Raw genomic sequence first — 13640 nt, forward strand, 5'->3', positions numbered from 1 at the left:
CTTGGGGGGGGTATATATATATATATATATATATATATATATATATATATATATATATATATATATATATTTATAAATAACAAAAAAAAAATGTATGTGTCATATTTCTCTCCAAGGTTAAAATAGAGCAATGCTCCAGCAGGTAGCACACACATCCTTGTGTTCCCTTTTAAGTTGGACACATACAAAATAATACCATTAACTGGTTACTGACTTATTTTCTACACAAGCTGGCTGGCATGGACTAACCCACCCACTTATCTATATTTCTTCAATTCAGAAAAAGGGACCTCAACAGTGTCAAATAGAGGTACACTATTTTTGTGTATCTACTATGTACAAAATTCACAATTTTTTTCTTACTCACCTTCAAAGTCTAATGAATTTCAAATGTTTTAAAATTGGTTTTACCTTCAAGGCAATCTGCCACTACCATCAAAGCCAATTATTTTTTTCTTACTGTATAAGTACATGAAAACATCCCAGTGTAGCTACAGTTGAAGGGAGATTATGGGTTGGCACTGCTGCACACAGGCTATTTGACTTGGTGTGGCACAGATTCCCCAAATTCCAATGGTGCTTTAGGAAAAGCTGTCTGGTTCTACTGCCCAACTTATCAATTTCCTGTTCACTAGGGCTACTGTTATATGCAGCACATTTCTTTGTATAAACCAAAATCATGAGAATCGCTCAGTGGGATTCACAGCCTGTACATCAACGTGGCTCATAATCAGTGGGGGGCACAGTTCCGCTAATCCGCTAACCGCTAATTAACAAGCTAACTTTTTTGTTAGCAGATTAACTTTTCAGCTAACTTCAAAAACCATCACCAAACCAATTAGCTTCTGATAAATTTAGTTCCAACAACTTTTAGATCGCTAACATTTTTTACATAGTAATGGTGAAAAACACTGATAAACCCTGTTGGCTCCTGTCTGCTACATATTTTTCAGCAGTGAGGCAAGTGAGAGGGGCTGAGCTCAACTCTACCTTAGCAGAAGGGGCCTGGCCACCAAGCTGCTACAAAAAAAAAAAAAAATCATTACCCCTTGACAGCATACAGCGGTTCAGCCATGAGGGAGACGTCTTGAAAAGGAAAGCAGATCTGACTTATGGTTTTTATTTATAAATCAAATGAACCCAGATAGAATAACTACATTAATGTCAACTCTTAAAATGTATAAAGTGAAAATACAACACATATCTGTTAATTTTAAAATAATGCACTAATTCTGATGATGTGAACATTAACACACAGATGCCCAAAGGGATTATGGGTACACTGAGCCTCCACTCATACTGCTTGGTTGACTAATTCATTCTATGTAAAAACCAACACAAGTGACTATAACGTGTGTGTTGGTGTTTACAAATAAATGTACTTTTGTACAATATGTAATTTTTTCATTTGTAAAAAAAAAAGGCTTTTGCAAAACCGAAAAGTCTGTTAAGCTGTGATTCAGGTCGACAACCGTGTGATATAACCAGGGTCAAAATGCATAGAACACTGCCATCTACTGGCACCCACTTTCTACAGTCATAAATTTGTTCACTTCCAGAAATGTCTTTAAAAAAAATACTAATAATAATCTTTTCTCAGTTTTACACAAAATACACATACACTTGCCTCACTGTCCTGCGTTATCTGCATCTCTTCTCGTTGTGGCACCTGGGCAATGTGCAACTGACCCTGTGGAATCTAGCAGACAGACAGACAGGCAGACAAAATCAGTGATAGCTAAAGCAGAAACAAATATGATCAACAACTGAAATTTCATAATATATTCCAACATCAAAGTAAAATCACATATAGTTATTATACAGGTCATTAATTGTGGATTACTAAATAAACCATAGATGGTAACAATGGTAATAACCATTTTGATCATAACAGCATGCAGGTTATTTAGTTACTATGGGACAACAGCTGCAAACCACAGCCACTACCAGCAAGTATACCCAAACCCCTATGCTGTGCAATCAGCATTGATAAAATTCAGAAATTAGTTACTGGAGTATCAGCATGGTAATAACTGCGCACTGAGCTCTGAAAAATTCTGTCTTCGATGTTCTCCATCATGTCTTAATGCCTTCCAGCTTTTACATGTGATCCTTCCTTTCTCTGACACATCAGCAATGAAGTACTTGAATCGTAGCGACCGTTACATTAACATGAATGTAAATCATGTGGTAGTTGTATATCATCATTCCTTGCAGCCAGTGCATCGATCAGAAAAGCCACCACAGCACAATCACAATATTCAAACATGCATCTCTCCTTGGGTGGATGAGTGTAAAAGTAAACTACTGGTCTGTGTGGCCAAGCTCACTTCAGTGGATTAACAACTGTGAGCTCTGCAGGAAACGTTGAACTGAGACTGCACAGATATACTTTATTTTGAATATTGATTTGCCAAATAAATCAGTATTAAGGCCACTGGAGTTAGTATTTCATCCCTGCAAGATCACAGGAGCACTATCTGACTAGAATGTAAAAACATCAATTTGATTTCATTTTACTGATTCAGAAAAAGAGAGAGATTTACACTGTGAACAAAATTACACTCCTTACTTCAGATAAGCAAACTTCAAGGACATGTGCAACAGTCCTACAGAAATGTGAAGTGGATTAAAGTCCTGGCACTACACATATTTCATCAAGTCAGGTATAGTATATACTGATATTCTGCTAAGTCAATTGTTAAGTGTTGTGACCTCTTTTAAACCTTTTCTATTAAAAAAAGTGTCAGATTGACTGGTGAAATTTATGTTTAAATACAATTTCATGGGATACAGCCAAATGTACAAAACAAACAGTATTTGAAGTCATGCATTTATATCAATATATTTAACTATTATTGTTTATTGTTGCCCATATAATAGTCACTAACACATGAAGGTTTTAAATCACTGTGTTCTGAATTAAAAGTAAATTAAACTATTCACTTATAAATCATTTAGCAGGATCACCAACTGATACCACTCTGCCATAGTTACACATATACACACATCATGTGCCCTTGAAGAAATCAGACTACAATTGTTTCCTACGTGCTCATCTTTAAATGATCTGCCACTGCCACCTCTGTGTAACATTTTACTGAAATCCATAAATGGGTTTAGGAAGAGTTGTGCTGACAAGCCTCACAGACGGAGGAACAGACAGTGTGATTCCTATATGCATCCCGCATTTTTCTTTGCATGGGGGCATAACCAGTGCAATTAATGAAAAAGGTAACTGACATTTTGAATTCAACATAAACAAGTATAAAAGGAACGGTCAAACTTTAGCTTTTGAAGTGTTGGAATTCTTCTGGTGCACATTCGTGTCAATCCAGGTGACAACTTTATTTAATCAAAAAGCATCTCTGCATCTCTTCATTTGGTGAAATATTTGTGTCATGATCTACTGTCCAAAAAGCTATTAGACAAGTAATGTGACTGGTTGAAATTATAGTAAACATTCAATATGCTTTCTGCTTTGTATCATTGTTCAGGCAGCTGAACCCTAGTGACTTCTGAATGAATAAATAATTTATTTTAGACATTCCACCTAAAGTGACCAGAATATCAAAATCAACACCTATTCCTCAGTGTTAATACAAACACCACATCACATATATGTATATGACTGCAACAAAAATGCAAATTAACTAATTATACAGACAATACAAGCATAGCCATCCATATACTTCTGTGAACACACACATATTCCACATGACTAGTGAATATGTCTACAAAGTAGTCTCTATTATTTCCCACTCCTTGTGTGATACACATGTGATATCTTATGTGTATTGTTTAACTTAAAAAAACAAAAACCAATACAAAATCATAACTTATGTTGATAGGCCCAGACACTTCTTATTTTTTACAATTCCATTGTGGGCCTGCTTATGACCTTCATCCTGAGCAACTATACAAGGTGATGCAGTCCCAGAACATGAGCGACAACCGCAATAGCACTTGCTGCATCCCATTTCTGCAGACTACCATATGTATTCTGTGGTTCTGTGTTTGATTCCCTTATCTACAAAATTCACTGCAGGAGCAAAATATGACAGCATTAATCTATGAAACCCCACAACTTGCCAGCGGGTTTGAAAGTCATGTTTTCTTTCCAAAGAAAACAAACAAAGCATAAAAATTACTCGACTTATCATAGCCCGAAACTGTAAAAACAGCAATTATCATCAGGTTCTCACATTTTCTGTGGCCTTTGGACTAATCTGTGCTGAATGATGCTGTGAGGAAAAATAAATTCTAACCACAGTGATACTTCATCAAAATTATTATTCTATGCGTCTCATTTACAGTTTGGCTAAAAATAAATCATTTGCTTGATCCAGGTCTTAGAACACAAAAATTCTACACTGTTCAGTGCAACTTTGAAGCCTTGAAGAACATGTCTGAGACCACCAGTAGCACAAGAAAAAACTTCAGCAAATTTTTAACTGAACTACAGGTTAAAGCAGAGAAAAGAAGGTGGAGAGGCCAAACCCATATTGTCAAAATGAAATAGTTATTGTGTATGTACAGTGTCTGTATATTTTCTTCCAGCATACAGACACACACACACAAAAACCAATCAGCCATAACACTGGGACTTACATTTGACTTCTTTTATGATTCATGACATTATAATTGTATTGCACTGCACAGATGTTTGACTGTGCTGTTTCAATAGAGGTGCAGTGAAAAATGAGGCCACAGTAGGTCAAAATGTGAGAGCAGCAAAAAAAAAAAGGGTTAAACCAAGAAAAGATATGTAATAAGAGATGGCAACTGTAAGACAGGTCTGAGACGTATTGTGAGAGAGTGGTTCATTTATAGTAAGATGATTTTCTTTGCATATGAATAAAAACCTTTTTTTCCCCACACATTCAGAGAGCGAGGAAATTGCATCAATATTACAGGTTTGTTACTCACCACCTGTACTTGTCCATCTTCACCAATACGATGGATTTGGACCTGCTGATTGGCCAGGGTGTAGTGCACGGTCTGCTGGGCTGAAGCCTCAATGTGGGCTGTTTCTCCTTCAATGCCTTCCTCTGGTTCAGAAAACAAACACTGTCAGTCACGTGCTGATGTGCACAGGAGAACAGATTTAACCCATAAAACTATAGAACAAAATAAGTTGTTAGAGAGAAATAATTCCTCAATTACCTCAAGTACCGTACTACCTGTTGCATAAGAACACTAAATTTGCCATTCTTCACAGATGAGGTGGTAAACTTACAGTAGGATCATGAACACTTAACATGCAGACATTTGTTTCATACTATCATTCTGTTACAAAAACAGTCTTTTGTCTCATTTGACGATAGAACAGAAATAATTCACTGTGATACACAGGTGACGTCTTGTAGGATGTTCTTGATCTGGCCAATTACTGTATAAAAGAGCTTTTCTTCACTGGGGAAAGAAAACTTCTGTCACATACCACTACTGCTTTTTAGAGTTTTAGATTATGTTTAATGCTCCTGAAGTTATTACTCCATTTCTTTTTCTTTTTTGCTTTCTTTCTTCCCAGAATTAAGAAAATATTTTGTTTGGTCACGTCAGTGTTTTTGCTGCATAATGAAAATCTGTTTCACAGGCAGTGACAAGTCACTGGATTTGAACCCCCTCTCACTGTTCTCCCATCTCTCATTATTGAAACAAAAAATTGTTTTTGTATTTAATCCTCTGTACTTTTCATTTGACAGCTGAAGAACAATCCAGATGGCTTTTGGAATCTACAGCTTTTATCTGAGCTCACTTTGCTGGTTCGCTGATACGTAATGGTTATAAAAGCAGAAGAACTACCTCTTCCCGTTCCAAGAACGTGTAATCTGATTAAGGAAGGAATAACTGTTGTGATGTGTGTTTGTGCATGTGCCATTTGATCTTGCAGTTGTGCTACACAATCGGTGGTGTGTGCAACCTGAGAATGCAAGGCCTGACAACCCACACCTAGTGTGTCCTCACAGGATATATGGGTTTTCTCTGCAGTATTACTTTCCCTGATCAGAGGTGAAGGGTGATGGCTCATGGGGAGGGAAGGACAGCACGCATTGTGTGGAGATTGCAACCATCTGCAGTAACACGCTATCTGCATTTGGGACCAGGTCTTGAAATAGCCTTTAAAAAAAAACCCCTGATGAAATAAGTGATTATCCGTCGAAATACACTGAGTGTGACAGTTTCCACACAGTCATTTTCCTGCATAAACGTCAGGGGAAACTCCAACCAAAATAGCATACAAACAATGGAAAGGAACCTGAAAATCAATATACAGTAGTGTTCAGAATAATAGTAGTGCTATGTGACTAAAAGATTAATCCAGGTTTTGAGTATATTTCTTATTGTTACATGGGAAACAAGGTACCAGTAGATTCAGTAGATTCTCACAAATCCAACAAGACCAAGCATTCATGATATGCACACTCTTAAGGCTATGAAATTGGGCTATTAGTAAAAAAAAAAGTAGAAAAGGGGGTGTTCACAATAATAGTAGTGTGGCATTCAGTCAGTGAGCTCGTCAATTTTGTGGAACAAACAGGTGTGAATCAGGTGTCCCCTATGTAAGGATGAAGCCAGCACCTGTTGAACATGCTTTTCTCTTTGAAAGCCTGAGGAAAATGGGACGTTCAAGACAGTGTTCAGAAGAACAGTGTAGTTTGATTAAAAAGTTGATTGGAGAGGGGAAAACTTATACGCAGGTGCAAAAAATTATAGGCTGTCCATCTACAATGATCTCCAATGCTTTAAAATGGACAAAAAACCAGAGACGCGTGGAAGAAAACGGAAAACAACCATCAAAATGGATAGAAGAATAACCAGAATGGCAAAGGCTCACCCATTGATCAGCTCCAGGATGATCAAAGACAGTCTGGAGTTACCTGTAAGTGCTGTGACAGTTACAAGACACCTGTGTGAAGCTAATTTATTTGCAAGAATCCCCCGCAAAGTCCCTCTGTTAAATAAAAGACGTGCAGAAGAGGTTACAATTTGCCAAAGAACACATCAACTGGCCTAAAGAGAAATGGAGGAATATTTTGTGGACTGATGAGAGTAAAATTGTTCTTTTTGTGTTCAAGGGCCGCAGACAGTTTGTGAGACAACCCCCAAACTCTGAATTCAAGCCACAGTTCACAGTGAAGACAGTGAAGCATGGTGGTGCAAGCATCATGATATGGGCATGTTTCTCCTACTATGGTGTTGGGCCTATATATCGCATACCAGGTACCATGGATCAGTTTGGATATGTCAAAATACTTGAAGAGGTCATGTTGCCTTATGCTGAAGAGGACATGCCCTTGAAATGGGTGTTTCAACAAGACAATGACCCCAAGCACACTAGTAAACGAGCAAAAGTTTTGTTCCAAACCAACAAAATTAATGCCTCGCAGATGTGAAAAAAATCATGAAACACTGTGGTTATACAACCCCTGGCAAAAATTATGGAATCACCGGCCTCGGAGGATGTTCATTCAGTTGTTTAATTTTGTAGAAAAAAAGCAGATCACAGACATGACACAAAACTAAAGTCATTTCAAATGGCAACTTTCTGGCCTTAAGAAACACTACAAGAAATCAGGAAAAAAATAATTGTGGCAGTCAGTAACGGTTACTTTTTAGACCAAGCAGAGGAATCATTCAATTCTGAGGAAAAAATTATGGAATCACCCTGTAAATTTTCATCCCCAAAACTAACACCTGCATCAAATCAGATCTGCTCGTTAGTCTGCATCTAAAAAGGAGTGATCACACCTTGGAGAGCTGTTGCACCAAGTGGACTGACATGAATCATGGCTCCAACACGAGAGATGTCAATTGAAACAAACGAGAGGATTATCAAACTCTTAAAAGAGGGTAAATCATCACGCAATGTTGCAAAAGATGTTGGTTGTTCACAGTCAGCTGTGTCTAAACTCTGGACTAAATATAAACAACATGGGAAGGCTGTTAAAGGCAAACATACTGGTAGACCAAGGAAGACATCAAAGCGTAAAGACAGAAAACTTAAAGCAATATGTCTCAAAAATCGAAAATGCACAACAAAACAAATGAGGAACGAATGGGAGGAAACTGGAGTCAACGTCTGGGACCGAACTGTAAGAAACCGCCTAAAGGAAATGGGATTTACATACAGAAAAGCTAAACGAAAGCCATCATTAACACCTAAACAGAAAAAAACAAGGTTACAATGGGCTAAGGAAAAGCAATCGTGGACTGTGGATGACTGGATGAAAGTCATATTCAGTGATGAATCTTGAATCTGCATTGGGCAAGGTGATGATGCTGGAACTTTTGTTTGGTGCCGTTCCAATGAGATTTATAAAGATGACTGCCTGAAGGGAACATGTAAAATTCCACCGTCATTGATGATATGGGGCTGCATGTCAGGTAAAGGCACTGGGGAGATGGCTGTCATTACATCATCAATAAATGCACAAGTTTACGTTGATATTTTGGACACTTTTCTTATCCCATCAATTGAAAGGATGTTTGGGGATAATGAAATCATTTTTCAAGATGATAATGCATCTTGCCGTAGAGCAAAAACTGTGATCTTAATCCAATTGGAAATCTTTGGTGGAAGTTGAAGAAAATGGTCCATGACAAGGCTCCAACCTGCAACGCTGATCTGGCAACAGCAATCAGAGAAAGTTGGAGACAGATTGATGAAGAGTACTGTTTGTCACTCATTAAGTCCATGCTTCAGAGACTGCAAGCTGTTATAAAAGCCAGAGGTGGTACAACAAAATACTAGTGATGTGTTGGCGCGTTCTTTTGTTTTTCATGATTCCATAATTTTTTCCTCAGAAATGAGTGATTCCATATTTTTTTCCCTCTGCTTGGTCTAAAAAAGTAACCGTTACTGACTGCCACAATTTTTTTTCCTGATTTCTTATAGTGTTTCTTAAAGCCAGAAAGTTGCCATTTGAAATGACTTTAGTTTTGTGTCATGTCTGTGATCTGCTTTTTTTCTACAAAATTAAACAACTGAACGAACATCCTCTGAGGCCGGTGATTCCATAATTTTTGCCAGGGTTTGTACAATTAAATACTAGTTTAGTGATTCACAGGATTGCTAAAAAAGCATTTTGAACATAATAGTTTTGAGTTTGTAGCATCAACAGCAGATGCTACTATTATTATGAACACCCCCTTTTCTACTTTTTTTTTTTACTAATAGCCCAATTTCATAGCCTTAAGAGTGTGCATATCGCTTGGTCTTGTTGGATTTGTGAGAATCTAATGAAACTACTGGTACCTTGTTTCCCATGTAACAATAAGAAATATACTCAAAACCTGGATTAATCTTTTTAGTCACATAGCACTACTATTATTCTGAACACTACTGTAAACCAATGTGAAGTTTGCAGTACATGCCAGTGAGCATAACAAAGCCTTGAAGCCAATCAGTCTGAGCATGTCTGCTGGAAGCATCTACCCCTAGAGGTTAAATAGTAACTCCCTTCAGCTATTCCCTTGTTTGAATTGATTCGTATCTCTAAAATACATTAATATACAGTGTAACACACTCGGGGTCGCCAAAGCAGATCTGAGGTGGAGCTGCATGTTGATCTGGCACAAGTTTCATGCCGGATGCCCTTCATGATGCAACCTGACATTACATGGAGAAGGGTGGCAGGGGTGGGGTTTGAACCAGGAACCTTCCACACTGAAACCAAGTGCACTAACAAGCCCCACCCCTGCTCCCCAGAGGTTAAATAATAGAAGATTTTTGTTCTTCTCACTATGGGGGCCTGAGACCATGGAACAAGTTTTGTTTGAATACATCAAAGCATTTCTGAGATATGACCCCACTTCATACTATTTTTTTATATTTATCTTCATTTTCTACAACTGTTAGCCTCTTGACATGTCATCACAAAGTATTTGGCCATTTTGGCAATTATGTGACAGTATCTTGCTATGTAAATTATGGGTAATCCCGGCAATACATGAGGGGAAACCAGTGGCCTTGGACCAGCAAGCCATCATGAAAGTAACGCAAAGCTCACCAGATACTGTCCAGAAACCGCCAAGACACAGTCAATATCCAGTGACGGAAGCCATTCTCTCTACAGCTGCAGCAGCAGCATCACTCATTCATCATCACTGCTCATATTTAATAATGATGAAAACACATAAAGCGCAGTGTACTTAAAAGAGATTCTGGCAAGCTTTCACTCACATTGGGCAAAGTGTAGCTGCATCATGAAGACATAAAAATCAACATCTCTATACTTTGTGGAATGTTGTACAGCATCATAACATATTTGTGACATTTTATGTCATTGTGACGGTATGTGGTGATTACTGCAAATATTTTGTCAGGTCTAGATGAGGTTGTGGTGGTGTCTAGCAACACTTTTGCAGTGCATTAATGGCATTAGGGTGGTGTCATGACAACATGGTTCTGAGTCAAATGACCACAAATCATCCCTACAGTTCACGCCAGTCCCGTTTACAGATCTTAAATTATGAAAGCAGAAACCCCCGCTTAAGTGTCAGCAGAGCATTTAATGATTAATTTAAAATTTCAAAATATTAAAGAAATACTGAGGGGAACTAATCTGTTTCTGCATTGAAAATCTCTCCAGACTCACAAATCACATCCGAAGTTGTCAGCAGCCTACGAACATTATTGATGCTGTCAATTGATCAAGTAGTAGTGATCAGTGACTCTGTTAAAATTCCAAATAAAATGCTGAGCAAGCAACGCAGTACAACCCCTGGCAAAAATGATGGAATCACCGGCCTCGGAGGATGTTCATTCAGTTGTTTAATTTTGTAGAAAAAAAGCAGATCACAGACATGACACAAAACTAAAGTCATTTCAAATGGCAACTTTCTGGCTTTAAGAAACACTATAAGAAATCAAGAAAAAAGATTGTGGCAGTCAGTAATGGTTACTTTTTTAGACCAAGCAGAGGAAAAAAATATGGAATCACTCAATTCTGAGGAATAAATTATGGAATCACCCTGTAAATTTTCATTCCCAAAACTAACACCTGCATCATATCAGATCTGCTCGTTAGTCTGCATCTAAAAAGGAGTGAACACACCTTGGAGAGCTGTTGCACCAAGTGGACTGACATGAATCATGGCTCCAACACGAGATATGTCAATTGAAACAAAGGAGAGGATTATCAAACTCTTAAAAGAGAGTAAATCATCATGCAATGTTGCAAAAGATGTTGGTTATTCACAGTCAGCTGTGTCTAAACTCTGGACCAAATACAAACAACATGAGAAGGTTGTTAAAGGCAAACATACTGGTAGACCAAGGAAGACATTAAAGCGTCAAGACAGAAAACTTAAAGCAATATGTCTCAAAAATCGAAAATGCACAACAAAACAAATAAGGAACGAATGGGAGGAAACTGGAGTCAACGTCTGTGACCGAACTGTAAGAAACCGCCTAATGGAAATGGGATTTACATACAGAAAAGCTCAACGAAAGCCATCATTAACACCTAAACAGAAAAAAACAAGGTTACAATGGGCTAAGGAAAAGCAATCGTCGACTGTGGATGACTGGATGAAAGTCATATTCAGTGATGAATCTCAAATCTGCATTGGGCAAGGTGATGATGCTGGAACTTTTGTTTGGTGCCTTCCAATGAGATTTATAAAGATGACTGCCTGAAGAGAACATGTAAATTTCCACCGTCATTGATGATATGGGGCTGCATGTCAGGTAAAGGCACTGGGGAGATGACTTTCATTACATCATCAATAAATGCACAAGTTTAAGTTGATATTTTGGACAATTGAAAGGATGTTTGGGGATGATGAAATCATTTTTCAAGATGATAATGCATCTTGCCATAGAGCAAAAACTGTGAAAACATTCCTTGCAAAAAGACACGTAGGGTCAATGTCATGGCACAGGGTCAATGTCAACGAGCAGATCTGATTTGATGCAGGTGTTAGTTTTGAGGATGAAAATTTACAGGGTGATTCCATAATTTTTTGCTCAGAATTGAGTGATTCCATATTTTTTTCCTCTGCTTGGTCTAAAAAAGTAACCGTTACTGACTGCCATAATATTTTTTCTTGATTTCTTATAGTGTTTCTTAAAGCCAGAAAGTTGCCATTTGAAATGACTTTAGTTTTGTGCCATGTCTGTGATCTGGTTTTTTTCTACAAAATTAAACAACTGAATGAACATCCTCCGAGGCCGGTGATTCCATAATTTTTGCCAGGGGTTGTATATCAAGTTCAAATTTAGTCAGGTGTAGCAATGAGGCTCATGCACTGTGAACCTCTACTTTTCTCTGTCAGGATAACTTGGCTTCACACAAATGTATTTTCTCATTGTTTAATCTGACTTCTTCCTCCTGTCTACCAACTACTGAATTGAAGTACATGAACTGAACAGTGTGGCTTTGCCAAAGTTCCTTTGGGTTAATTTTTTCAATTACAGAATTTACATTTTTTTTGTTTGTCTTGTTAAATGATATTTGACAGGTCAGCACTACTTTTGAGTATGCAGATAGAAAATGTACATTATTTAGGGCCCCTTCACACATAGTACAAATACGTACAAATCAGGATCACAGCAAAACAGCCCGCACAAAAACATAGAGCCAAAGGGCAGGTGTGAATGATCCCACTGCAACGGTTTCGTACACACGCGTGCACGAAACCATTGTTAGGTCATGTCGCAGCTGCTTTGGAAAAAAAAAAAAATACATTCCATCCACGGGACTCGAACTTGCAATTTACAAAAGCTCTGATTGCCAGGCAGAAACTTTACCACCCACTGCACTACCATCGTTGTCCTATAAAAGGTGTGTAAAATGTCCAAAATCAACAAGGATATAAACGTAAAAAATAAAACCATGCACCATACAAAACACTGCATTTTATTGAATCCCTCTATCGAGCGGACAAAACAAGTATGAACCGTCTGTTCCTCTGTAGATGACCCATGGTCACAGACGTATAGTCGTGAAATGACATGAATGAATAAGTGCGCTCTTATGTCCATACCTGCTGCGTCAGTGTGTCCAGCCGGCTCGGAATGTGTTCTGCCTGACACACATGTCCTGTGGATGGTGTGCCGCAGGACTGACACTGCGTCATGTGGAACAAAGCTCACGTGGGTGACGTGACATTCAGATTGCCCACTGCATGTTATGATCTGACGGTCCGTTTCACCTGGGGCAGCATGTCAATGTGCGCGCTGTGTGTTCGCTGCAGCTCATAACAACAGCGATATATGTTTTTATGTATGTCCACGTGAGGACAGCAAGCAGACACACACGCGTCACAGTGGACAGTTGCTAGGTTAGGTCCGTCAAAACACGGCACGTGTTCCCCAGCTGGGACATCCAGAACCAGAGATCTCAACAGCTGCAGCTGTCGGCGGACACGCCGCGAGAGGGATCGAAGGGGCTCTCACAGGGCACACTCTGTCTTTCAACCACTGGTGTGCACAAATTGTTGTAGCAACAGGTGTACGAGGCATCGGAGGCAGCTCCAATTTTACACATATTGCATACGATTCCTGCTTTATGCGCAATTCAGCCACATTTATACTATGTGTGAAGAGATGCTATCATTTTATCCCCCTGCTCACCAATGTGTGCGCAGAGAAAACAAATTTTCAAACTGCTGGCTGTGAGGTGAACAAT

General features: G+C 38.5%; 1 protein-coding gene across 2 annotated transcripts in view; it reads right to left on the minus strand.

Moving 5' to 3' along the window:
* Positions 1–13640, minus strand: part of banp (BTG3 associated nuclear protein) — a 162430-nt gene that overhangs the window by 93548 nt on the left and 55242 nt on the right. For both annotated transcript variants that reach the window (XM_034176811.1, XM_034176810.1), the window contains exons 9-10: positions 4930–5051; positions 1628–1699 (exon numbers count right to left, since the gene is read on the minus strand). In XM_034176811.1, the coding sequence (XP_034032702.1) occupies positions 1628–1699; positions 4930–5051 (194 nt within the window). The remainder of the gene's footprint in view (positions 1–1627; positions 1700–4929; positions 5052–13640) is intronic.

This window comes from Thalassophryne amazonica, chromosome 8 (genome assembly GCF_902500255.1).
Source record: "Thalassophryne amazonica chromosome 8, fThaAma1.1, whole genome shotgun sequence".
Lineage (NCBI taxonomy): Eukaryota > Metazoa > Chordata > Actinopteri > Batrachoidiformes > Batrachoididae > Thalassophryne > Thalassophryne amazonica.